The 22151-nt window shown below is 52.4% G+C and overlaps 3 protein-coding genes and 1 pseudogene across 4 annotated transcripts in view; 2 read left to right on the top strand and 2 right to left on the bottom strand.

Annotated features, from left to right (window-relative positions):
• Positions 1–871: 871 nt before the first annotated feature.
• On the bottom strand, positions 872–11102 carry QPCTL (glutaminyl-peptide cyclotransferase like). 2 transcript variants are annotated; one of them, XR_005653605.1, is made up of 8 exons: positions 10682–11102; positions 10024–10167; positions 8998–9279; positions 7450–7602; positions 7258–7357; positions 6636–6752; positions 3425–4962; positions 872–1140 (listed from the first exon to the last, which is right to left on the bottom strand). XR_005653605.1 is itself a non-coding variant. In XM_039866232.1 (7 exons), the coding sequence occupies exons 1-7, from the start codon at positions 10886–10888 to the stop codon at positions 4817–4819; spliced, it is 1149 nt and encodes a 382-aa protein (XP_039722166.1). In that variant the 5' UTR covers positions 10889–11102; the 3' UTR covers positions 872–4816. The 2 variants fall into 2 exon arrangements, 1 of the variants encoding a protein (XP_039722166.1); XM_039866232.1 differs by having other exon boundaries at positions 872–4962.
• LOC120605382 (uncharacterized) lies at positions 5124–5242 on the top strand (annotated as a pseudogene).
• A 459-nt stretch (positions 11103–11561) lies between the features above and the next one.
• Positions 11562–16333, top strand: SNRPD2 (small nuclear ribonucleoprotein D2 polypeptide). The gene is made up of 3 exons (XM_039866233.1): positions 11562–11717; positions 13129–13308; positions 16076–16333. Coding segments are annotated over exons 1-3 (357 nt in total). The 5' UTR covers positions 11562–11715; the 3' UTR covers positions 16251–16333.
• Positions 16334–17435: 1102 nt separating this feature from the next.
• Positions 17436–22151, bottom strand: part of GIPR (gastric inhibitory polypeptide receptor) — an 8884-nt gene continuing 4168 nt past the window's right edge. The window contains 6 exon segments of the mRNA XM_039866318.1: positions 17436–19784; positions 19878–19919; positions 21288–21426; positions 21506–21594; positions 21717–21786; positions 22090–22151. Coding sequence (XP_039722252.1) covers positions 19578–19784; positions 19878–19919; positions 21288–21426; positions 21506–21594; positions 21717–21786; positions 22090–22151 — 609 coding nt within the window. The 3' untranslated portion in view covers positions 17436–19577.

Raw genomic sequence — 22151 nt, 5'->3', positions numbered from 1 at the left:
CCTGGTCCCCTTCTGCTCCTCCCCCCAGCTCTCTGTCTCTGGAGCCATGTCCTACCAAGAGGCTGCAGCACCTAAGGCTGGTACCTCTCCGAACCTGCCACACCAGGGCTTACCTTCTGTCTAGGAATCGGGGGCCATCCGATCGCAGAACAAACTGGGCACGTTTCGTGGCAGCCCGCCTGCCATAGCTAGATGTTTTCCCCATTAAGACAATAAAAATCACTCTTTCTCCTGAACCTCAAGCTACCAGTCTCTCCACTTCCCCCAAAGGGGAAGAGAAAGAAACAAGTTGAAGGATAAAAATTTCCCTCCTCCCATTATTTAAGCTATTGTATCACTCCTCCCCCTCCCCCCCAAAAAAGCTGTGAAGCCCTTTGCCTCGCTCTTGACAGCGTGGGGGGCCGGTGGGCAGGGACTGTGGGTTTGAACTTCTGGGTTGTTTTTCCTTCCGCTCTGGGTACTTGTTCAGGCACTGGGGTCTCCACCCTCAGCCACATGTGTTTCTTTAGAATCCTTTGGTCAACTGCGACCTTGATTTTCAGGCAATTTGGGTGGGGGTGTTTCTGTTTATTCTGTTTAGGTGGGGTTTTTTGTTGTTTTTTTTCATCCTTGTGGTTCTGGAAGCTTCTGGCGTGTGGCATCTGACCAGTTTTGAATTGGTCCTTTCTATAAAATCCATATTTATAAGGCTGGGCCCAGACTGGTTTGTGTGTTGTTCGGGGAAGGTGTTTGGGAAAGAAGGGAGACGTGGGCCCCACGCCTGGTGAAATGGAAAAAGTTGAAAGAAAAGGATCCTTAGCCATATCCCTTAGCATGAGATTTCTGACTCTTCATCTGTGTCAGTCTGGACTCAGAAATCTCAAAATAGTAGTAGTTTAAACAAGATAGTTTTTATTTCTGTAGAAATCCAGTGTCGGACAGGCCCTGATGTCATCAGGGACCCAGGCTCTTTCTAGCTCACTATTCCATCATTCTTCATCTGCGGCCCTCATCCTCATGGTCCAAGATGGCTGCGAGAATGCCAGTCATCACCATGTTGCAGGAAGAGAAGCCCCCTTCCTTCCAGGTGCACTGCACCATACAGCAGGCAGGTCCTCAGCATCATTTTGTTCAACATCACTTCATCATAATGATGAGATGCTGTAGGAAGTTACTCTTGTTTATATCAATTAGCCTATGGTAAAACTTTTTCTTATACGTTATCTCGCTTAACATTGCAGAACCTTAGCTATCGACTGTGTTAAGGACTTACTGTACTTCTGTATACTTCTCACTGGTCAGAACTTAGCCATATGGAAGGGCTGCAGAGGAGACTGGCAAATGTGGTCTTTTAGCTGCGTGATTATGCCCAACAAAAAACTCTTTTGTTAAAATTCCTGTAATGAAAGCTTTAAAATATTCACTTAATTATTTACTAAATAAAAAGGGGGGAATTAAGACATATAAAAATTCAAGTATAAAAGAATAGGGAAAAATGGATATTGAGAGGCAGCAAACAGTCTGTGATATTCTCATCAGAGAATCAAAGTTTCCAGAGAAACTAAGATATATCGTAGTAGTTATTCAATGCTGACATTTTAGAATCAAAGAGATCTGGGTTTGACCCTTGGCTGGATTTTGTGGGACTTCAGTTTCCCGTAGAGGGAGGGCCAGATTATTTGGACTCTCCTGCTGAGAACAGGAAGGAATCTTAAAAGCATCAAATAGCCAATAAAATAGTTAAAGACGCACTAAGCCAAAAAGTTAAGGGAAAGGTACATGGGACCCTGAAGCCACTTTTGCTCTGAAGGCATTTGCTGATACGGACAAACTTGGGTTTCCTATTTGTAGTTTTAGTGGGACAAGCAGGCAGGAGTCAAGGCCAAAGCCTGCCCAAGACGGAGAATCTAATAGCTGGGATCTCACCGAGGTAAGGATAGCCCAGAAGACTGCAGAGATGTTCTAAACGCTGAGAGGGGAGCACTAGACCAAGGGAAAGGGTAAAAGCAGACTTGAGAATTTATGGTCACAGACTGGTCTTTGGCTGGTTTGCAGCCCAGGTGTACATCACTTGTGTGTCCACGGTACTTCTAGCTGAGATTTATGGCTGAAACAAACATAAACCCTCTGGTGCAAAGAACTGTCATCTAGGATCCCAGAAATAATTTTCGGACAGAGTAGTATATAGACACCCAGACATGCCTGGAAGTAAATCAGCATGAGCAAGAAACGACAGAGCAAAAACAGACCCACGAAGGCTTCAGATGGTGAGACTGTCAGTCACAAATTAGAATACATTAAAGTCTAGAAATAGAGCTAAATATTGGGAACCCAGAACTAAATAATTGCCTAAGCATATATGAAAGAGAAAAACCCACAAACATATAATCAAAAGTAATAACTCAGTGGCTGGGCTAAACAGCAAATTAGACACAACTGAAGAAAGATTTATTGAACCAGAGATAAGTCCGAAAAGTAGCAGAGACGAAAGAAGATATGAAAGGTTATAGAGGATAGAGTAGAAAGTTTAATATTTAATTGGCGTTCTAGACTCAAAAGAGAATAGTGTAAAGAATTTAAAGACAATGGTTCCAAATTCCAGGCCGATAAAAGATCAATAAGCCCAATGAGTCCTAAGCAGGATAAATACATAGAAACATACACCTGGACACACTGCAGTGACAGTGTCCGGCTACGTGACCTTCAGCGGATTTCTCTGAAGCTGTTCCTTAATCTGAAAAATGAGAATACTGACGGTTCCTAAAAAGATTGACACATGAGATGTCACATCTAGAGTGCTCATCGAAAACACCTGGTGGACCCTTCATCGTGTGAGGCTGGGGAACCCCAAGATTAGGAGATGGATGGGAGCTAGGGAGAACACCTTTCCAAACCTCATCTGTAAAATGGGGCTTACACTCCCGACCCTGGATCCACACAGAAAATGTGCGTGTTGTGCACTCAACCAGGACGCCTTGCAACGAGGCATGGAGGCTGGGATGTAGCCAGACACTGCTTCCGCTAACACCTCAATTACTTCTGGGTGGCTGTGAGGCTGAAGGGACGTGGTACACTTTTAAGTGCTTGCTAGCGTGCCTGCCACACAAAAATGGACAGGAGGCTCCCCGTGTTTGAGACCTTGCCACCCTGTTGACATGTCAATCACTTTCCCTTTCTGAACCCTGGACTTTGCCAGTTCCACCTCTAAGGCCACCATGGTCCCCTCCCCAACCCCATTCTTTGAATTGCAGCTAATTCAGAGCCTCGGGAGGAGCTGCTTTTTGTCAACAAATTCTTGGTCCAGCACAGGTGAGTTTTGGAAGGGAGGTGGGGCATGAGGTTAGGAGCACAGCCACGTGTGAGAATCGGCTCTGTAAACCACTGATTCATAAATCTCACACCTGGCCCTCTCATCTGTGAAACGAGAACCAAAATTTATACCTACCTGAGGATTTGGGGGAGACTGCGTTGATAATGTGTAAATTGCTCATGGTACCTGGCACGTAGTAGGTGCCCAGGAAATGCCAGCTGCTGTCGAAGAATCTATCTTCTCTCATTAGATATCCTGAGTTTCAGTCCATGAGTTCTTGAGTCTTCTCCAGCTTTGAGTTGGCTCGGAAGGCCGACGCTCACTTTACTACTTAATAACCCTCCATCCTCATCTGACATCCCCGCCACCTATGAGTCACGAAGCCAGCAGGCACAGGACTCCCTAGGTGCCCTCCATGTTACGGCTTGCTTTGGAGTAGGTTTGCTAAGCAGCTGGGAACGCACCGAACTATCCTCAAGGACAGCATGTCCCAGACGTTGCTGATCATGGGACTTCTCAGGTGCTCATTACAGAGTCCCAGCCTCTGCCTGGAGTTCTGATTCATTAGGTTTAGGTGAAACCTAGGAGTCTGCACTTTTTAATAAGCACCCCAGCTGAGCGACAATCAGGTCACCACTAGAGCTGCAGTTACGCCCACCATCTCACACTCCTGTACCCACAGCTAAAAGGACAGGGTGGTTTGCTAGAACTAATCTGCAGTGATTCTAGGTCTGTCGTAGTCCACAAATGTATGCAAATGATCAAAACCCAGTGTTTCCCAAAGTATATTCTGAAGTACCCTAGTTCTGTGAGGTGCTGTCTAATAAAGGGGTTCCGTGGTGAAATACTTTAGGAAAACACTGAATTCTGTCTTACCCTTCACAGTTCCCATGCAATGAAGAAACTCATCTAATGTCTCACCCTGTTTCTTTGGTCCTTTTTTTCATGCAATACCTATTAGGCTAGTTCTGTGGAAAGTATTTTGCAGAAACACTGGTTTATTGCCCACAGGACCATGCAGAATATGGAGTTGCCAAGTACTGGCTTCCATCTCCTTTGTTCCTGTTTATGAGCATATCCTCTGTGGGCCTCACATGGCTTGGACTGGTGCAGTAGCAAAGCTGCCATTATGGAAAATGAACTGACCCAAAAATGTAAGCCATAGAGAATTCATTTGGTCGGGCGGTGTTGCCGGTCCATCTGCCAGTCCGTGGTTTGCTGACTAAAACCGAGAACAGCATTCGGCCCCTGCCAACTTGCATCCCAAGTGTTTACCCCAGAGCAGGGGCCGAGCTCTTATTCCTTTGGCTCTCACCCCACAGTGTTCTCTTCCACGTCTTTGAAGAGTGGCGGCTTGAGAGAGCAAAAGGAAAGAGGGTTTTCCAGTCATAGCACAAGATGAGCCAAAGGTATTAAAAAAGGACAAGCCGGCACACGTAAGGCGGGCCCGGCCCGATCTCCGCTGGCTCCAGGTGCCCTTGGCGCATCCCCCGCTGGGTGCTTCTCCTTCAGAGTCAGCCAGGCAGGCTAGAGCCCCAGGTATTCAGCCAGGAACACGATGAGGATGCGGCTGAGGTTGTGCACCGTGGGTGGGTGCAGGTTGGCTTCGGAGTCCTCGGGTGTGTGCCAGACGGAAGGGAAGGGCGTAGAGATGAGGTGGAGCACCGGGACTCCTGCGGGACAGGGCAGACCTGGTCAGAGCCGCAGCTACACCAGGAGCCCCGGCCCGGCCCGCCCCAACCCCCGGAACCCACTCCGTTCTGGCACTTGAAGAACTCTGAACGATGATTTTAAATGGATGAGGGTATATGTTAGTTTAAAGAACATATCCACAGTCTACGGCCACGCCACCCTGAACAAGCCCGATCCCGTGTGATCTCAGAAGCTAAGCAGGGTCGGGCCCGGTTAGTACTTGGATGGGAGACCACCTAGGAAGACCAGGTGCTGTAGGCGTAAAACCTAAAAAATAAGGGATCGTAAACTGACAAGGTCTTTGCAATCTGTGAGGTCAGCCAAGGGTTGCCTCACCTAAAGTAAATAAACAAATAAATAAAAATAAAAAATATATCTGATATATCTATTGCTTTCATAACACGAATTAGAAACTCAAATCTTAATGGATTATGGAAAAACCAGAAGAAGGGAAAGATGTCTTTGACCCTCCTTACCAGGTATGCTGTTAGGCTCTCCTCCTCCTTACTGACAGGATGTCTATAGTACTGATTCCATTCCAGGCCCTGGGCTAAGGCCATACATCACACACAGACACACCCCGTTTTATCCTTACGATAATTCTTTCAGGTGAGTACCGTAATTACCACCATTTTACGGATGTGGACACTGAGGCACTAGTTTACTGCCTCTAGTAAACAGCGCAGTCTGAATTTGCACCCAGGCCACCTGTCTCGTCTCGGCAGTCTGTGTCCCTGACCTCTGCACTGCATTGGGTTCTCGTCCCCAGCGCACCTCCCTCTGCGTGTGTCCAGATTTGGTAAATATCAGTGCCCCCACTAAACAGGAGGCGAGCAGGTTATGGCCCATCACTATATCCCTGACATCTCATTCAGCACCTGCCTTGGGAAGTATTCACTGAGCGAATCAATAAAGAAGGCGTTGTACGGAATGCGTATTTGTTGAATGAGTAAATTACGGGGTAAAAAACTTAAAAGCAGTTTTTAACACTATATGGCAAGCACTGTGTAAGCGGGCATTTCATATACCTAATCTCATCTGACCCTCCCAAGCCTGTGATTATGAATGTACGCGTAGACATGTTTTGTATGTATATCTCTCTTCATTTTCCAGAAGAAACGGGACCAGAGAGGCTAAGTAATTTGCCTTAGGTCTACCAGTGGTGAGCTGCAGATCCTAGGACCCAGACCCGTCCAGTTCTAAAACCTATGCTCTGAACCCTTGTACTAGGTGTCTTCAGCTCTGGCTATGCATCGGAGTCACCTGGGAGTTTTGTGAAAATGACGCAGAGACCCGAGACGACACTTCGGTGGGCCTGAAAGGTGACCGGGCATTTTTTGAAGCTCCTCGAGTGATTTTGCTAGGCCGCCAGGGCCCTGAAAGGCAAGAGCTAGAAACAGTGATAGCTCACAGTATTCAATGCTCGTGTGCCGGACACTGGTCCGAAAGAGGTCTTTACATTGTATATTAGCACATTTAGTCCTCTCCACAAGACAGGGGCTACTGTTATCCCCATTTTACAGATGAGGAAATAGAGGCATGAAGAGGTTAAGCAATCAGCCACCAGTCCTCCGCCCCGGGAAGAGGCCAGGGCCACGTTCCATCTGTGGCTCCCTCGGACTCCTGCGCCCCCACCCCTCCCTGCGAGAAGTACCTCGGCGTAGGAAGGGGATGTGGTCGTCTTCCACAGAGCCCAGGGGCTCCCCGGGCTGGAAGTACATCACTTCCTGAGGATGAGACTGCAGCAGGTTCAAACGGTGCAGCCGCTTCTCTGCAGGTTGGGGATCAGAGAGCAAGGATCAGCCTCAGGGGTCCAGGGTTCCCCTGCTCACAAACCAGAGGAGGGCAGGGGGTCCGAAGGTAAAGAACCGGTCATCCCCCAACAAGAATGAATGTTAGTCACCCCTTACTGCAGCTGTGCCATGTTCCTGGTCTCATTCGATCCCTCTGAGTCTAGTAGGTAGACACCCCTAATATTACCATCATGTCCACTTTACAGATAGGAAATCGAGGCTCAGAGAGATGAAGCCCCTTGCCCAAGTTTACGCAGCTAGTAAAGGCAGTCAGGATTCGAACTCAGGGCTCTCTGACCCCCAACCCGTTTGTAGTCACTATACTATGGGATCTTCTTGTGTTTTGCCCTTTGTGTCAGTGCCTTAGAGAGAGGCAAGGGTGGTCAGTGGAGGCAAGGCTGGATGGCCCCTTGAGGGGCCTGCCTTACCCTGACCCTCCCGCCCGCATTCCAGGCTGGCGCCCGCGTCCACCCTCACGCTTACCTATGCTCCTCAGCCGATGGAACCAGCGGGCCGTGCGAGGAAAGTGACTATAGAAAGTCGGATTGGGGGCTCCCAGGAGATCGAGAAGTATAAAGAGCTCCTGGGGAGAGAGGCCGGGAGGGATGCTGCCAACCTTGCCTCACCGCCCGCCCCCCACCCCTTGTCAGAACCCTAGTGGGGCCCTTGTCTTACAATAGCCTGGATCCTGGAGGGGCCGGGACTGTGGGGTGCAGACTCCATGAGCTTGGCCAGGTGCCGGGAGCCATAGAGAGAGTCCTTGGGTCCCCACTCCTTCAGAGCCTCTTCACCATCCAAGAAGAGCAGCTGTAGGGTCACCGGGGCTGCCTGTGAACGCGGGTGGTCAGGGCCAGCTCAGTGCTAGACCTTGCCTCGCCCTCCTCACCCCGTTTTCTGCCCACTTGCACAGCTGAATGAGACAAACCAGGTCTCTTCACTCTGGAGCGAGGAGGCCAAGGATACAGACTCTGAGCCAGACCGCCTGGGTTCAGATCCTGGCTCAGCCACTTCCTGGCCCAGCAGTCACAGGTGAGTTACTAACTTCTCAAAGCACCGGTGTCCTCATGTAGAAATGGGGTTAGTAACAGTTCTGTTCCTAGGGCAGGATTCGAATCCAGGTCCCAGAACAGCGCCTGGCATATAGTCACTAAATAAGGACCAGCTCTCATCACTATGGTTATCCTTCGAGCTCCTTTGGCAAAAGAGACAGACCACAAATGAATGAAATGCAGTTGAGATGAATGCTTCCAAGAGCTACAGGGACCTGAAAAGGCACAGGAAGTGGGCGGGGGATAACATGGCCTGGGGAGACTTCCGGTCTGTTGGAAAAGGATGTTTGCACTGAGGGTGAGGGTGAGCTGGCCTGGCAAATGAAGCAGAGAGAAGAATGTTCCCAGGCAATGAAGCGATGTGGGCCAGAGCTGGGGCCAGAGAGGCTTGAGAAGAGGCCCGGGGAGTTGGCAAGGTCAGGGAGCTTGGGCTTTAGGACACTGGAGTTCAAGCCATGGAAGGGAGCTGAGTGGGGAGGGAGCACGAAGAGACTTGTGTTTTCATTCATTCATTTATTCGTTCATTCCACACGTTTTTTTATTGACATCCTGCTTTATGCCAGGCGATATTCTGGGCCCAGGGAACTGAACAGGAGACAAAAGCAGCCAGTCTCTGCCTAGATGGAGCTTATTCTAATTGAGCATCAGACAGACACATCAACATAAAGCACCACAAACCATGGGACAGTGACAAAGAACTATCTTAGGGTGGTTGGGAAGGCCTCTCTGAGGTGACATTGGAGTGGACACCTGAAGAATGGGAGCCAACTAGGAAGATATCTGAGAAAAGGACATTCTAGACAAAGCAAACAGCAAGTGCAAATGCCCTGAGGTGAATGTGAATCTTGTGAGTTTGAAGTACACGGAGGCGGTGGGTGGCTAGAGCAGAGTGAGTGAGGGGTGGCAGGTGAGACTAGAGAGGTGACAGGGCACACCTCATGGGCCACTACAAGGACTCTGGCTTAAGCATGGAACGAGGTAGGAGCCGTGGGAGGGTTTGGGGCAGAGGAAGGACAGGATCTGACATTCTGGAGGTGGAAATATCCACCTTTGTGTGTGTGTGGCTTTGTGCGTGAAGTGGAGTCAGGAGACAGATCGGGCAAGGGACGGTGGTGGCTTAGACCAAGGAAAAGCGGACCCCACCCTCCACCCCCACCCTCCCCCTGCTCCTCACCTGATCTTTGGCTTTGCTCAGCTCCTGGTCAAGGGCCTGAGCCAGCTCCAGCAGCAGGGCGCAGGGCACAGCTGAATCCGTGGCCCCCACAAAGGGGGCCGACCCAGATGGGAAGAGCTTCGAGTCATAATGGCAAGCAAGGGTGAGGTGACGGGCAGCCCCTGGGTCCAGTGTGGCCACCACGTTGGCAAAGTCCAGTGGCCCCAGGGGCGTTGAGGCTGTGAAAGGGTCCAGCTCCACATGCCAGCCTGCCGTCAGGGCCCGCAAAGTGGTCTCCAGGAACTAGTGGCAAGAGAGAGGTGGGCGGGTAGGTGGGGACTGGGGAGGAGGTCGGGAGAAGGGCCATGTGACCAGAGCCATGCAGAGCAGTCGGGCTGACTCACAAGACCTACTTTGGTTCAAATCATTCCTTTGACACACTTCTGCAGAGTGTCTACTATGTGCCAGGCTTGCAGTGACCCCCGCCTCTTGATGCCAAGACTAATCACAGCTCACTCTTCAGTAGCACTGACTGTGTGCCAATCCCTAGTCTAGGAACTCTATGAGGTAGGGACCATCGATGGCTCAATTCGCAGATGAGAAAACTAAGGCACAGAGAGCTTAAGAAACTACTTCGACATCATACCCCAAGTGGCTGAAATGGGATTTGAACTCAGGCAGTATTAAAATGACTCTTGATGCTTTCTGGGAAGCATGTTATTAGAACCAGTTCCAGCCAGAGTCAACCTGTTTGGGTTGAAACCCTAGGTACACCATATATTAGCTGTGAGATTTTGGCAAAATGCTCTGGGCCTCAGTTTCTCCATCTGCATAATGAAGATCACGTAGGTACCAACTTCACAGGGCTGTAACTTGTGCCTAGCACGTAGTAAGCTTTTAGCGAGGGCACTACAATCTGCTGGTTACTCTAGCGTCAGATTAGCTCCACTCAGACCTCCAGCTCTGCCTCTTAGCGCTTTGGGATGTTGGACACAAGGCCTACTTCCCATTCCCTGGCAGTCATCGGGGTCAGGCGCCACCCTTTACCTTTCTGGCTTGGAGATTGCCAGGGCTGCCTGGGGTCCGCACAACCAGCAGGGGGAGCAGATGAGTGTTCCAGAGACGCTGTGGATCCAGTTGCCCCACCACCCTCCTCATTCGCGCTTCGGGGAGGCTTCCGATCAACGGGCCCTTAGGTGGGGGGCGGGATGGGGAAGAGAAGAGCAGAGTGTGAAAGCAACCCTCACGCTGACCTGTGTGCGGGATGAACTTCTGCCGTCGCCGCTAAAAAGCCCCAGTTCCTTTCCCTAATCGCGGCCTCCAGCATCGGAGGTTTTTAGGACAAATTCTAGGCGCAGGAAAAGTCCTCCCAAGCCCCTCCGGTCCAGCCCACCCCAATCCTGAAGGGAAAATCGAGGCCCAGCGAGAGGAAGGTAAATGGGGCTGCTTTTGCCTCTTCCAAATAGTTGACTCTAGTATTAGAACCCAGAACTCCCAATTTTACTTCAGATCCATAAGGGGGAGTCACTATTACAGAACAAGCCCGAAGCCTCATCCCTTTGACAAGGGGCATGCGTCCTAATGACGGAAACCGCAGCACCTGCGCTAGGGCCATACGAAAAAGCCACGTCAACCTGAGACCTTAGCAAAGGGGAGAAGGAGAACGAGGTCCCCCCGCGGTGCCTGCGCCTCCGCCCGGCCTCACCCGCAGCTCCCGGCCTGTTGGCAGCTCCTCAGTCCCGCGATGCCAGCCGCTCCAGATGGTGTAGAACGCGGAGGCCACGGCCAGCGCCAGCAGCAGGGGCAACAGCTGCGCCCGCGGTAGCAGGCGGCGACTGGGCGTTGACGGTGGCCCCAAGAGGCCCCGTTCCCCAAGCCGTAGCCGAGGCCGCCCGCGGCCCCCGGAACGCATGGCAGCTCAGCCCTGAAACCGGTCCCGGACCGCGGATCGAATTTAGGCCTAGCCAAGTCCCACCCCATGGAATCGCCAGACCAATGAACAAGAAGAGCGGCTGCCCCATCCCACCCTCCTGTTAAGCAGTGAAGCCAATGGGGACTCGGGTTCTGAGGACACGCCTCCCCATCTCCCTGGGGCTTTCGGGTTTGGTTCCCCTGAGTGTTGCAAGACCCAAAAGGGAGCGCGCAAGGGGTAGGCTCCGCCTCAGCGTTGGAGAGGAAGCCAATGAGAAGCGTTTTACCATGGAAAACAATCGGCCTCCGGGGCGTAGGTCCACGCCCCTCCCGGATGTAAGCAAAGGATTGGTTTCGCGGAGTCGGAAAGATCAATTGACACGTAAACGAACGGTCCCTAAAGGAAAAGGGGCGGAGTCTATCCCTAAAGTGAGGAGTGGATTGGCTTCTCGGAGACCTCGCCCCCGAAGGGAGGGCCGGCGGGCATTTGAAAATGGCTTGTCCTCTCCCTCCTGCAACCTGTGCCGTTCTACGACGAAATGTTTTGAGTCGGACCAGCTTTCTTTTTCTCTCCGTTGCTGTGAACATCTGCCCCGTACGGTCCTGAATGGTTGTGAACCACTTAAGCAAGGCTTTTACGCCAGCGTGCACGGGGCTGACCGGGGTCGCTATAGCAACAGGCCACGCCCTCCCCGCTAGTTGGATTTGCGCAGGCGCCTGCGGAAGTGGGCAGAAGGAAGCGGAAGTCCCGCCTCTCGCGCTCTCTCTTCAGAGGCAGAAGCAACGCGGAGAGAACGCGAGCATTTCGAGAACGCAGCCGCTACCACCATGTGAGGCCCGGCGAGGCTTAAGCGGCGGGAGTGGGATGGAGGGTGTAAATTTGGCCACTGATCAGTGGAAGGGGATGGGCAGAACGGAGATTTTAGGGGCCAAGTGGCGTGCTTTTCTCTCGTTGATTTTGAGAACAGCCATGGGGGCCTTTGACTGATCTTGTGTTCGGGAGAGGGAGCAGCTTTATCAGATAACGGGCTGAGGGCTTTACAAAGAACGAATCTGGGAGAAGGGAGTGCGGACTTTTAGGAATAACGATTAGAGGTGAGGGGCTATCGGGGTAATTTGAGCTGGAGACGGTTGGCTTTTGGACCGAATTCGCAACGTTTACGGATAATGAGTCACAGGAATGATTTTACTTACTTATCTATTAAGTAATTACTAAGTATTTATTTATCAGGCACTGCTTTAGATACATGGTATATATCAGTGAATACTCCTTCCCAAGAAAAGTCCCTGGCTGTAGCTTATGGAGTGGGAAGAGACAGGTGATTGATGTAATGCTACTAAAGAGGCAAAGTATATGGTGCATTAGGTAACCAGGGCTATAAATAAAAAAATAAAATAAACAATAGAGCCGGGGAAAAACAATGGAGAATGCCAGTTTTGAGAAACAGCGACTTGGTAACTAGCACAGAGGAGCACATTGGGAAGGCAACGGTTGAGCAAAGACCAGAAGAAAATGAAAGAGCAAACCACAGAGATACCTGGGGAGGCATCCAGGCAGGAGAGAAAGCAAATGCAGAGGCCCAAGATGAACATTGGCCTAATATCTTCAAGGCCCACCCGGGTGGCCACTGTGGCTGGGACAGAGAGAGAGGGGTAGATGTAGGGCGAGGTAAAAACTTTGGGTTTTACTTTGTACACTGAGACGAGAGCCATGGGAGGGTTTTGAAGAGTGAGATGATGTAATTAGGTCTTGGCACAACCCCTGGCGCTGCTTCGTGAGGAGTATCCTGTTGGGGAGAATGGGCAGGGGCGGGGAGACCAATAAGACTCTAGGAGAGGGATGATGGACGTTCAGATCGTGGTAAGAAAAGGTCAGATTCCGGATATAGTTTAGAGGCAGATGACGGGATTTGCGGACAGATTGAATGTAGGACGTGAGAGAAACAGTCAAGTCAACGTCAGCGTTTTTGCTCAAAGAATTAGAAGGATGGAGTTGCCATCGACAGAGATGAAGCCTGTGGATAGAATCAGTTGAAGCGGTTGGGCATTGGTTGCAGTGCTCAATCTGGGATGTGCAAGATTGGAAATCTGTCAGGCATCCAAATGGCGATGCTGAGTGAGCACCGAGCAGGAGGGCGGGCGTGTTGGGGGAAGATTGGAGGACACTGAGTGCAAGGCCATGGCCACCCGTGCTCCAGCTTCGGGTCCTCTGACCTGTGGACTCCATACTTGCCCACTCAGGAGCCTCCTCAACAAGCCCAAGAGTGAGATGACCCCAGAGGAGCTGCAGAAGCGGGAAGAGGAGGAGTTTAACACGGGTCCACTCTCTGTGCTCACCCAGTCAGTCAAGAACAACACCCAGGTGCTCATCAACTGTCGCAACAACAAGAAACTCCTGGGCCGTGTGAAGGCCTTTGACAGGTGAGCGCCTGGGTCTTGGGAGGTGTTCTCTCCAGGCCCAGAGAAGCGGCCCCAGCTACAGTCCGAGGAGCCCGAATACCAGGTTTCTCAGAAGCTGGGAGAGTAAGCACCTTATAACCCCGAAATGTGACTGTCTCTTGCTGCCCCTCCAGCTGTGCCGTACAGTGGTTATGGGCATGTACTTAGGAGCCAGTCCTCCTGGGTTCACATCCCAGCTCTGCCTCTTATCAGCCACGTGACCTTCGGCAAGTGGCTTTCTCATCTGTACAGTGGCAGTAATCGTGGTGGTTGCAGAGATTCAATGGCTTAATAGACGTCAAGTGTAGTAAGTCACCAGAAGTTCATCCTGCACACAGGATTCTCTTAACCTAGTCATTATGTAATCAGAACGTGCACCCGTGCCAGGTCCTGTTTCAGGCTCTGGAGGGACACACGGCAATGACTAAAACACATGGTTCCTGTACTCAGGGATCCCATACTGTGGGTGGGGAAGCCAACAGCAAGCACATAAATAATGTATCAAAAAGATGAGATGATACGTCCTACAAAGGAAAGTAAAGCCAGGTAAGAGTGGGAAGGGGGTGCTCACTTAGGCGGGTAATCAGAAAGGCCCCATTGGAAGAGGCGGCGGTGAACAGACCTGAATAAAATGAAGGAGTGAGCGAGGGCCTGAGTGTTTCAGTCGGAGGGAGCAGCGAGAGATTTTTCTCTCTGGGCTTCGGTTTCCTTAGAATACCCCGGATAGAACAGTCGTGAGTCCTAAATGATAATGTGTGTGAGGAGCGCTTGGCTCAGTACCTGACACGTGATAAACGTTCAGTGAACACAGAAGCCGCAGCCTTTAGGTGGCATCTGGGAAGTGCTCTCCTCAAAGCCCTGTGCCGAAGCTTGGGAATGTTTTGGCCACTTGCTACTATGTGACCATGAACGAGTCTTTCCCTCTGAACCTCAGTTTCCTCTTGAATAAAATGAGAATAAAAACTCCAGGAAGCGCCGAGCGCACGGAGGCAGACCTGGATTCGAACACAGGCTCTGCCGCTTCCAAAATGCGTGACCCGGGGTGAGTCCCGCCACCTTGCTATGTTTGGTTTCCTGCTCTAGGGGTGGCAGAGAACACTGGTGTTTACCTCCCGGGCGAGGAGCAGTGAGGATTGATGGCTTAATGCTTAGAAAGCGCTTAGAAGAGGTGTGGGCATGTGGCGGGTGCTCGTTAGGTGGTCGTATGTGTATAGATCGTATATATTTTTTTCCTTTTGAGTTGAGTCTTCTTCCTTTTCCCCTAGTACCTCCTCAGCCCCTGTATCAGCCTCCCACCCCTCCGCCCCATCCTAGTACGTATCCTGCCACCTTTGACTCGTTCATACATCTGGAGAATTCTTTGTGGTGGTAGCTAACAGCTTTATGGAGGTATAATTGACTTGTCATGATATCATAAAATTGTTTTTAAAATAGAATCTTCTGTATGCCCTTACGCGTCTCGTATTTCACATATATCGGTGGTCTGAGGACATCGCTGCAAATCAGCTAAATTATTGATTTATTAATCGCGTTGCTTTTATTGAGTGAGCAGTGTATATAGTTGAAGCAGAATTCGAAAGATACAAAATGTGCCCAATGAAGAGCAAGTCCCCCTGCCCCCCAATTGCCCTCCAGGGGCATCACCGTGACTCATTTCTCACGTCTCCTTCTGGAGTATCACTTGAATATAGCATCACATGTTTAGAGACAGGAGGGCGCGTTTTGTTTATTTTTAAATCGCTGCTAATGGCATAGTGCGCAGTTTTAGACCTTGGCTTTTCCCCTTAACTGTATATCTCAGAAGCGTTTCCATATTGGTATGTTACTTTTTTTTACTTTATTTTCTCTGAATTGGTAATATAGTCACATATTTCCAAAAATAGTAATAACGGTTCAATGAAAAGTTTTCATCCAGCTTGTTTCCGGTCTCCCTAGGTCACTTTATTGCCACCAATCTCTAGGTGTCTTCCAAGGATTCTGTATCATCTGGGCAAGCGGGCAGTCTGTATTCTCCTCCTACCCCGCGTTTTCCTACAGTGGGTAATTTCTGTGCATCCTGCCCTCCGCGCCTTTTTCATGCAACGGGGTCCCCTGGAGGTTACCCCATAGCAAGGCACAGAGCTTCCTCGTTCTTCATCTTTTTCTTTTTTTCTTACCACTCGGGGATATTTCCCAGTCCCCTTCTGTCCCTTCGCCTTGCTTTTTCCTTCATAGCAGTTACCATCACCTGACAGCGTCTTAACAGGTGTTGTTCACTTGCTTAGCGCCTAGACGACACACCCCATGAGGGCAGGGACATCATGTTTTAGTCATTGCCATAGTCATTGCGTTTGTTGACTGAGCCAATCCGTACTATCGTCACACGGGCCCACCCGGCAGTCTGAGGACAGGGACGAAGCGAGACTGCGGTGGAGGCTCTAGTGCCACCTCAGGCCCCAGGGGTCTCCAGGTCCCCAAAGAGAGGCCGCTCCTTTGCTGATGCCTTCAGAAGTACTTGGAGTTAAAAGGGACAAGTAGAACCATTTCGTTTGCCTCCACCCTGTGCCATGAATACATCCATTTCAGAGAGGTGGAAATTGAGGCACGTAGGGGGTAAGTCCTGTGCCCAAGCCTCGACCTGAGGACTTGCGGCGGTGGCGCTGGTGGCCCGGCGCGGCCGTGCTGGAGGGGGAGGCAGCGCTGGCAGAGAAGGAGTGGTCAGAAGGCTGCCCCCTCACTCCCGGTGCCTCTCCACCCCTGTCCCCGCCAGGCACTGCAACATGGTGCTGGAGAATGTGAAGGAGATGTGGACCGAGGTCCCCAAGAGTGGCAAGGGCAAGAAGAAGTCCAAGCCCGTCAACAAGGACCGCTACATCTCCAAGATGTTCCTGCGCGGGGACTCGGTCATCGTGGTCCTGCGGAACCCGCTCATCGCCGGCAAGTAGGGGCGTCCTCCCTGCGGCGGAGCGCGGCCCCGAGCTGTGGGGGCCTTGCCTGTGAGATGGGAATAAAAGTCCTGTGTATTTTCTAGGGGCCTCTGTCTGTTCCCAGGGCCTCGTGAGTGGGGCGGACTCGGGGGGAGGGAGGCAGCTGGGTGTAGGACCACGCGCTGGGATCAGGAGCTCTCTGAGCAGGGGAAGAGGCCCCGTGTCGGCCCCTTCCGGGCCTCAGTTTCCCCACCTGCGACGTGAATCGGATGGAGAGAGCTTTTGTTCCTTCCTCTTTTAATATTTTCTAGCGTCTCATCAATCTGTCTCTCCTTTCTCCCTGCCTCTCTCTCAGTGGGTCAGCCTTGCTCGCAATGTCTTCCGGTCTTTTTTTCCCGTTTGTCCCGTCAGGAACCATCCCCCGGGCACCGCCTCCAGCGCCGTGTTGCAGCGCGTTGGGCATCAGCGCCTGGCAGAGCCCCGACCTGCCCACACCGACAGGAGGGGGTCCAGGTTTAGACAGCCGGTGCCTACATGGCGATGGCCATCATGCTGTCACTGGTTAGGGCGCCAGCCTGAGGCTCGGTGCTGTTTAGATTGTCTCCCAACAGCTCGGAGCAGGCTTTCTTATTTATTACCCCCAGGTTCCAGAAGATGGAACTGAGGTACAGAGAAGTGGTGTCACTTCCCCAGGACACCCGGCCAGGGAGTGGTTATGCTGTGCTTCAAAGGCCCCTGCTCCTGAGCCGGCAGCTTAACCCCTGAGCTCCACTGCCCTCAAATGACAACCCAATTACCCTTGAGAGGAATTCTTTGTCAAGCACGGGGAGATGGAGGGGAGGGGGGGCCTTGTGGGAGGATTAGGGAAGCCCCCTGCCCTCCTCCGATATACACTGGGCTCTCCCCAACCGAGATTGCTGTGTTCTGTCTCTGCCCGCGTCTCTGTCTCTGTTCTCAGGGCCAGACGCCAGGTGGGTGCAGGAGTTCGAGGTCAGGATCTGTGTCTGACCCAGCTGTGAAGACACAGCCCGAGTCACCCTGTGAGCCCCTTAGTGGCGGATCTGGAGGCCTTGCCACAGGAGGGCCTGACACACACAGGACGGCAGCTGTGGGGATGATAAAGTCACGTATTTACTAGGTGGTCTAATTGGAATGGCCACCTGGGGTGGATACGAGAACCATCTCATTTTATAGATGAGACAGTTAAGGCCCAGAGAGGGTAATGACTTGCCCAGCGTCACTTGGGAAATGATGGAGCCACGTTTAGACGCAGGGAGCCAGGTCCTTGTGAACAGTCTTGACCGTGAGGGAGCAGGATGGAGCCACGATATACCGATCTGTAAAGTGGGGACAGTGGTGCTGCCTCAGGGGACTTCCATGGCAATTCAGAGTCACAGCTCTGTGTTTTGATCCGCCACACCTCCCCTTGGTTGTTGACTTGCCCTTCCTGGGAACTGGGACTTGGTTTTCGTGCCTGGCAGGCGGGCGGCAAAGATTCCAGCCCGGCACCCTGCTTGGCATCAGTCTGAATTTCCATCCTCACCTCCCTGTCCAAATGGTTGCTTATCGCCTCTCCCTTCGTTGGTGAAAGCGAAAGCACAGGTCACGGGAACAGCACTGGGCACACGGGCCAAGCGTTCGCTGTGCATCGCGCACCAGGCGGTCCCCTAAGAGCGACAGGCAAGGGAACCCATTTTCCAGAAGTGGAAACTGACACACAGACGCGCTGAGAATTTCCCCCGAGCCATGCCACTAATAAGTAGCCAAACTAAGATTTGAACCAGGCTGCCTCCTGCAGCTTCGCTCACACTGCCTTCCTAGGGAAAAAGCCCTCGGAGAACGTTTGGCGCGTGCACACACATACTCAGTTGTATACACTGCAAATGGCCAAGTATCAGGAGGTCATGTGAACATCTCCAGTTGGGGCTTCTCTTAGGCAGGGGCGACAGTGGCAGCACGATGTCCGTCTTCTTGTGGCAACTCGTGGCTGAAGATGAGGAGTGCTACCCTCCAGGGGCCGTGAGGCCACCACAGGCACCAAGTCGTGCAGCCCGCCTCAGTCATTTCCCTCAGTGGCCTCGCCAGGATTCACCCCACAAAGCAAAAAACGAAAAGCTGTTTCTCATGCTTTATTTATGAGGGCCCTGCCCTAGGGTCCCTGCCTTCCCAGAACCCACAATGGGGGTACAGCAGGGCCACCTCATGCTTAAAGGACTCTCAGTGTCTGTCCAGGGAGCTGGGGACCCCAAGGAAAATAACAACACCCAGGAGCTAATGACCTAAGTGTGTATCTGGGGGGGGGGTGGGTAACAATAAGGGTCTTGCATGTGTGCAGGTGGTCCAGCTACAATGAAGCCGTTGGCTTCCCCAAAATTCTCCCAGTTCCCAGGGGCCACCTGGGGCAGGGAGGGGCGGGCAGGATGTGCGGCCACACTCCACAGCTCGCAGTGGTCCGGCCTCTCTGGATGTCGGGTTTCAGCTCTCTCGGCCTGCCCCGAATTGCCGATATTCATATCTACACACACAACCCTTTCTGGACCCCAGTGTCACTCACATTTCTGTCCCCAGCTCTGACCTCTCCCACGAGCTCCAGACCCTTGGTCCTGGCACAAGTCAAAGAATGCTACACTTTCCTCGTGCACTCCATTGCCAGATCCTTAGTTCCGCCTTTAAAATAGCTTGAAAATCCAACCACTGCACACCCCTCCGTGGCCCCCGCCTGGTCCAGCCACCATCTCCTCCCACCTACAGTCTCCTCACGGGGCTCCCAGCTTCCACCCCTACCCCTAATTGGTCCCCTACAGGGTAGACAGAAGACTTTAAAACATTAGCCCATGGGATGCTCCTAAGAATTTTCAGTGCACCTGGAACAAAACCCCAACCTCTGTGCCCCTTCCCATTGCTCTCTCCCCAGTAGGTGGCTCTGACTCATGCCACTCCAGCTGTGCAGGCCACCTCGCTGTTCCTAAGAGGGCCGAGCTCCTTCCTGACCCCAGGGCCTTTGCAGATGCTGTTCCTTCTGCCTAGGCTCTTGTCTGCCAGTTCTTCCCAAAGCTGTCTCCTTCACCTCTTGCAGTCATGGTTGAAAGTCACCTCCTCAGAGACGCCCTCCCAGACCACCTTAGGACCCCTTCGAGTTTTTTCATAAGCCATTCCACAGTGTATATACAACTTGGTGCATTGTTTTCGCGGTCTGTTTCCACCACCTAATTGTGAACTCTAGGAAGACAGGGACCTGTCTCGTTCCCTTACCCCTCATTTCCCCATGCCCTCCACACAGGGCTTGGTACGCAGTAGGCGCTCAATAAATACATGCTAACCGAATGAACACGGGAATCCGGCTGCCTAGCAGTAACTTTCCAAGACCCGGCTGGCCTCATCCCCGGACCCTGGGAGGGTCCCCGAGGACAGGGTGCGGCCAGTGGCGACCTGGCCGGGTCCAGACCCCAAGGGCAGGGTCCCGGAGGCGCGCTCGGGGGGCTGGCGCTGCCCCTCGCGGAGGCTGCGGCGCAGGCGGCAGCGGTGCCAGCCACGGCGGATCTCCGACTGCACCTGCAACGGGACGGCGCTCAGAGGCGGCGCCGGGCGCGCAGTTCGCTGCGCGGCCGCCAGAGGGCGCGGGCGGCGGGCCGGGACTCTCCCTACCTCCTTGTTGATGAAGCAGTAGAGGACGCTGACCAGCAATCCCTGCCAGATGAGGCGCCGGGTTACATCGGGGGCGGGGGCAGGATTATAAACACCCCTTCAAAAGCTCTGACCCTTGCCAGGCTCCAGATCACTCCGGCTGCCGCCGCCCTTGTCCTAGACTTCTGCAGTTAACTCCCTGGCTCCCCGCCCCTCCTTCTGTCCTCCCCGGTTTGCTGAGCAATAAAGAGGCTGAGAACAGGGGCCCCTGGATGTGATAACCGCTTCCTTACTTTCTTCCCCACTTGGGCAAGCTGCTTAACCTAGGCCTCAGTTTCCTCATCTGGAACATGGGGTAACAATGGTGGTTGTGTTACTATGCCAGAAACTAGTGCCTGGCACGTAGTGTTAAACTTTTTTCTTAATTTCATTGTTACGTATCTTACCATTATTATATAATAGTATATAATCATTATGAATTGTTAATTATAATAGATTACTTAATAAATTAATACAAATCAATTATTTATATGTCACTGTTAAGATATTACTTGTCCTGTCTCCCCCTTGCGCCCGCAGGCTCCCACTGCTTCCTGCAGGCCTTCCTTCCTCCATCCTGACAGGCTCTCTCTCCCACCTCGGGAATCTTGCACCTGAGCTTTCTTTTTCTGGAATATTTCCTGTAAATATCTGCCTTGTTTGATCCCTCACCTTCCCATCTCCGCTCCGACATCTTCTGAGGGGGGCCTTCCCTGACCCCCTGTCTATAACCCCATCTTTTGATCTTCACCTCTGTTCTCTTGCTTTTCTTTCTCTAGGCGCATCTCACCATCTGCCATTCTGTATATTTCACTCATAAAGCATATTTAGCATCTGTCTCTCCCATTAGAGGGTAGGGACCATTTGGTTCTTGACCCTATCCCCACAGTAAACCCGGAACAGTGCTTAGCATATAATAAGTGTTCAATAAATGTTTGCTGACTTTACTGAATGAACAGCCTTGTGGGGTGAGACCAGTGTTGCCTCCGCTTTAGAGATGAGAAAACTGAGGCCCAATGAGGTAAAGCAGGGTAGGGACGAGGGTAGGGGAAGCAAGTGTAGCATCAATTTTAAATTTCATTTTGCACTTTAAGCATCTCTCTTGCCTCAGCCTAGCTTCTTTGACCCTGAGGTGACAGACACAGAGCTGGGAAGTGACAGACCTGAATTTGGCCCCAGCCCTGTCTGGTCAGAGAGCCCCGGATCTTCACCAGGAAGCAGTAGAGCTGAGGCCACCTGTCTCCTGTCTTGGTCCCTGCTGCTTCCCCAGCTCAGGAGAGCGCTAGCTCAGTGTTTTGTATGGAATGAATGAACAAAATCCCATCGTCACACCCCATCGGTGGCTGTGCTGGAGAATGGCCGCAGCCGTCCTGCCACACCCAGCCTGAGCACCTGGAAGGAGCTGAAGAAGATCTCAAAGCCGAGTTTGGCCAAGCGCAGGGCGCCCCGGGCCTGTTCCTCCGTCACGGGAGCAAACACCACCTCGTGGACACCCAGCAGGGGCACCAGCGTCAGCGTGGAGCGAGCCAGCCTGCGGGGAGAGGGTGGCAGTGGGCCCGCGGCCTCAGGTCCTCCATCCTGCACCCGGCCCCCTTCCCCTTCGGCCCCACCTCAGCCGGTAGTCCGGGCAGCGCATCTGCCGCGTCCTCAGCTTGGACAGGAGAATACCAAGAATGCGGATAAAGATGATGAAATTAATCTGTGGGGAGAAACAGAGGCTGAGCCAGCCCCATCCCGTCCCGGGAGGTAGAGGGTGGAGCCCTCGATTCCTAGGATAGGAAATGCCTGCGGACCGCCTGGAGAAGGCGGGGCCGGTCGTACCAAGATGGTCATCAGGATAGGGGTGCGTATGATCCACCAAATGGCCTTGACATCGTTCCGCTCCCAGCACCTGGAGGAGAGGTTGTAGAGCTGCGATTGAAAACCATTAGATGAACGGAATCACTCACGCTCACCCGCAGGCCCCGCCTCCCTTCCTTGATGCCACACCCACATTCCTTTAAAGCCCCCCATTCCGCCCTTTCCAGTAGTCCTCAAACACCATCTTTCCAAGCTCCCATTCCTTTAGACCCCACCCACGTTCCTTCCGAACCCAGAGGTGCCACCAGGCCCACCCTCGTTCCCATCACACCCCGCCCATGTCCCTCAAAGCCCCGCCCATTTCCCAGGCCAAGCCCCAAACCCCGCGACTCACTGCGTATTCTCGTACAGGTACCTGACGATCACCCAGGGAATGACGAAAAGCGCGGGGGCCCC

The sequence above is a fragment of the Pteropus medius genome, unplaced genomic scaffold (genome assembly GCF_902729225.1).
Source record: "Pteropus medius unplaced genomic scaffold, Ma_sr-lr_union100, whole genome shotgun sequence".
NCBI classification, from domain to species: Eukaryota; Metazoa; Chordata; class Mammalia; order Chiroptera; family Pteropodidae; genus Pteropus; species Pteropus medius.
The sequence above is the reverse complement of the archived record's forward strand: the minus strand, read 5'-3'. Positions and strand labels throughout refer to the sequence as shown.

Bases quoted from the DNA above. Each gene is read 5' to 3' on its own strand.
- QPCTL (XM_039866232.1), bottom strand. From the start codon at position 10,888: ATGCGTTCCGGGGGCCGCGGGCGGCCTCGGCTACGGCTTGGGGAACGG. The intron at 7,603-8,997 runs GTGAGGAGCAGG...CCGCGTTCACAG, and splicing joins TGAGCAAAGCCAAAGATCAG to GCAGCCCCGGTGACCCTACA. The intron at 6,753-7,257 runs GTAAGCGTGAGG...CCCAACCTGCAG, and splicing joins CCATCGGCTGAGGAGCATAG to AGAAGCGGCTGCACCGTTTG.
- SNRPD2 (XM_039866233.1), top strand. The intron at 13,309-16,075 runs GTGAGCGCCTGG...TGTCCCCGCCAG, and splicing joins CGTGTGAAGGCCTTTGACAG to GCACTGCAACATGGTGCTGG.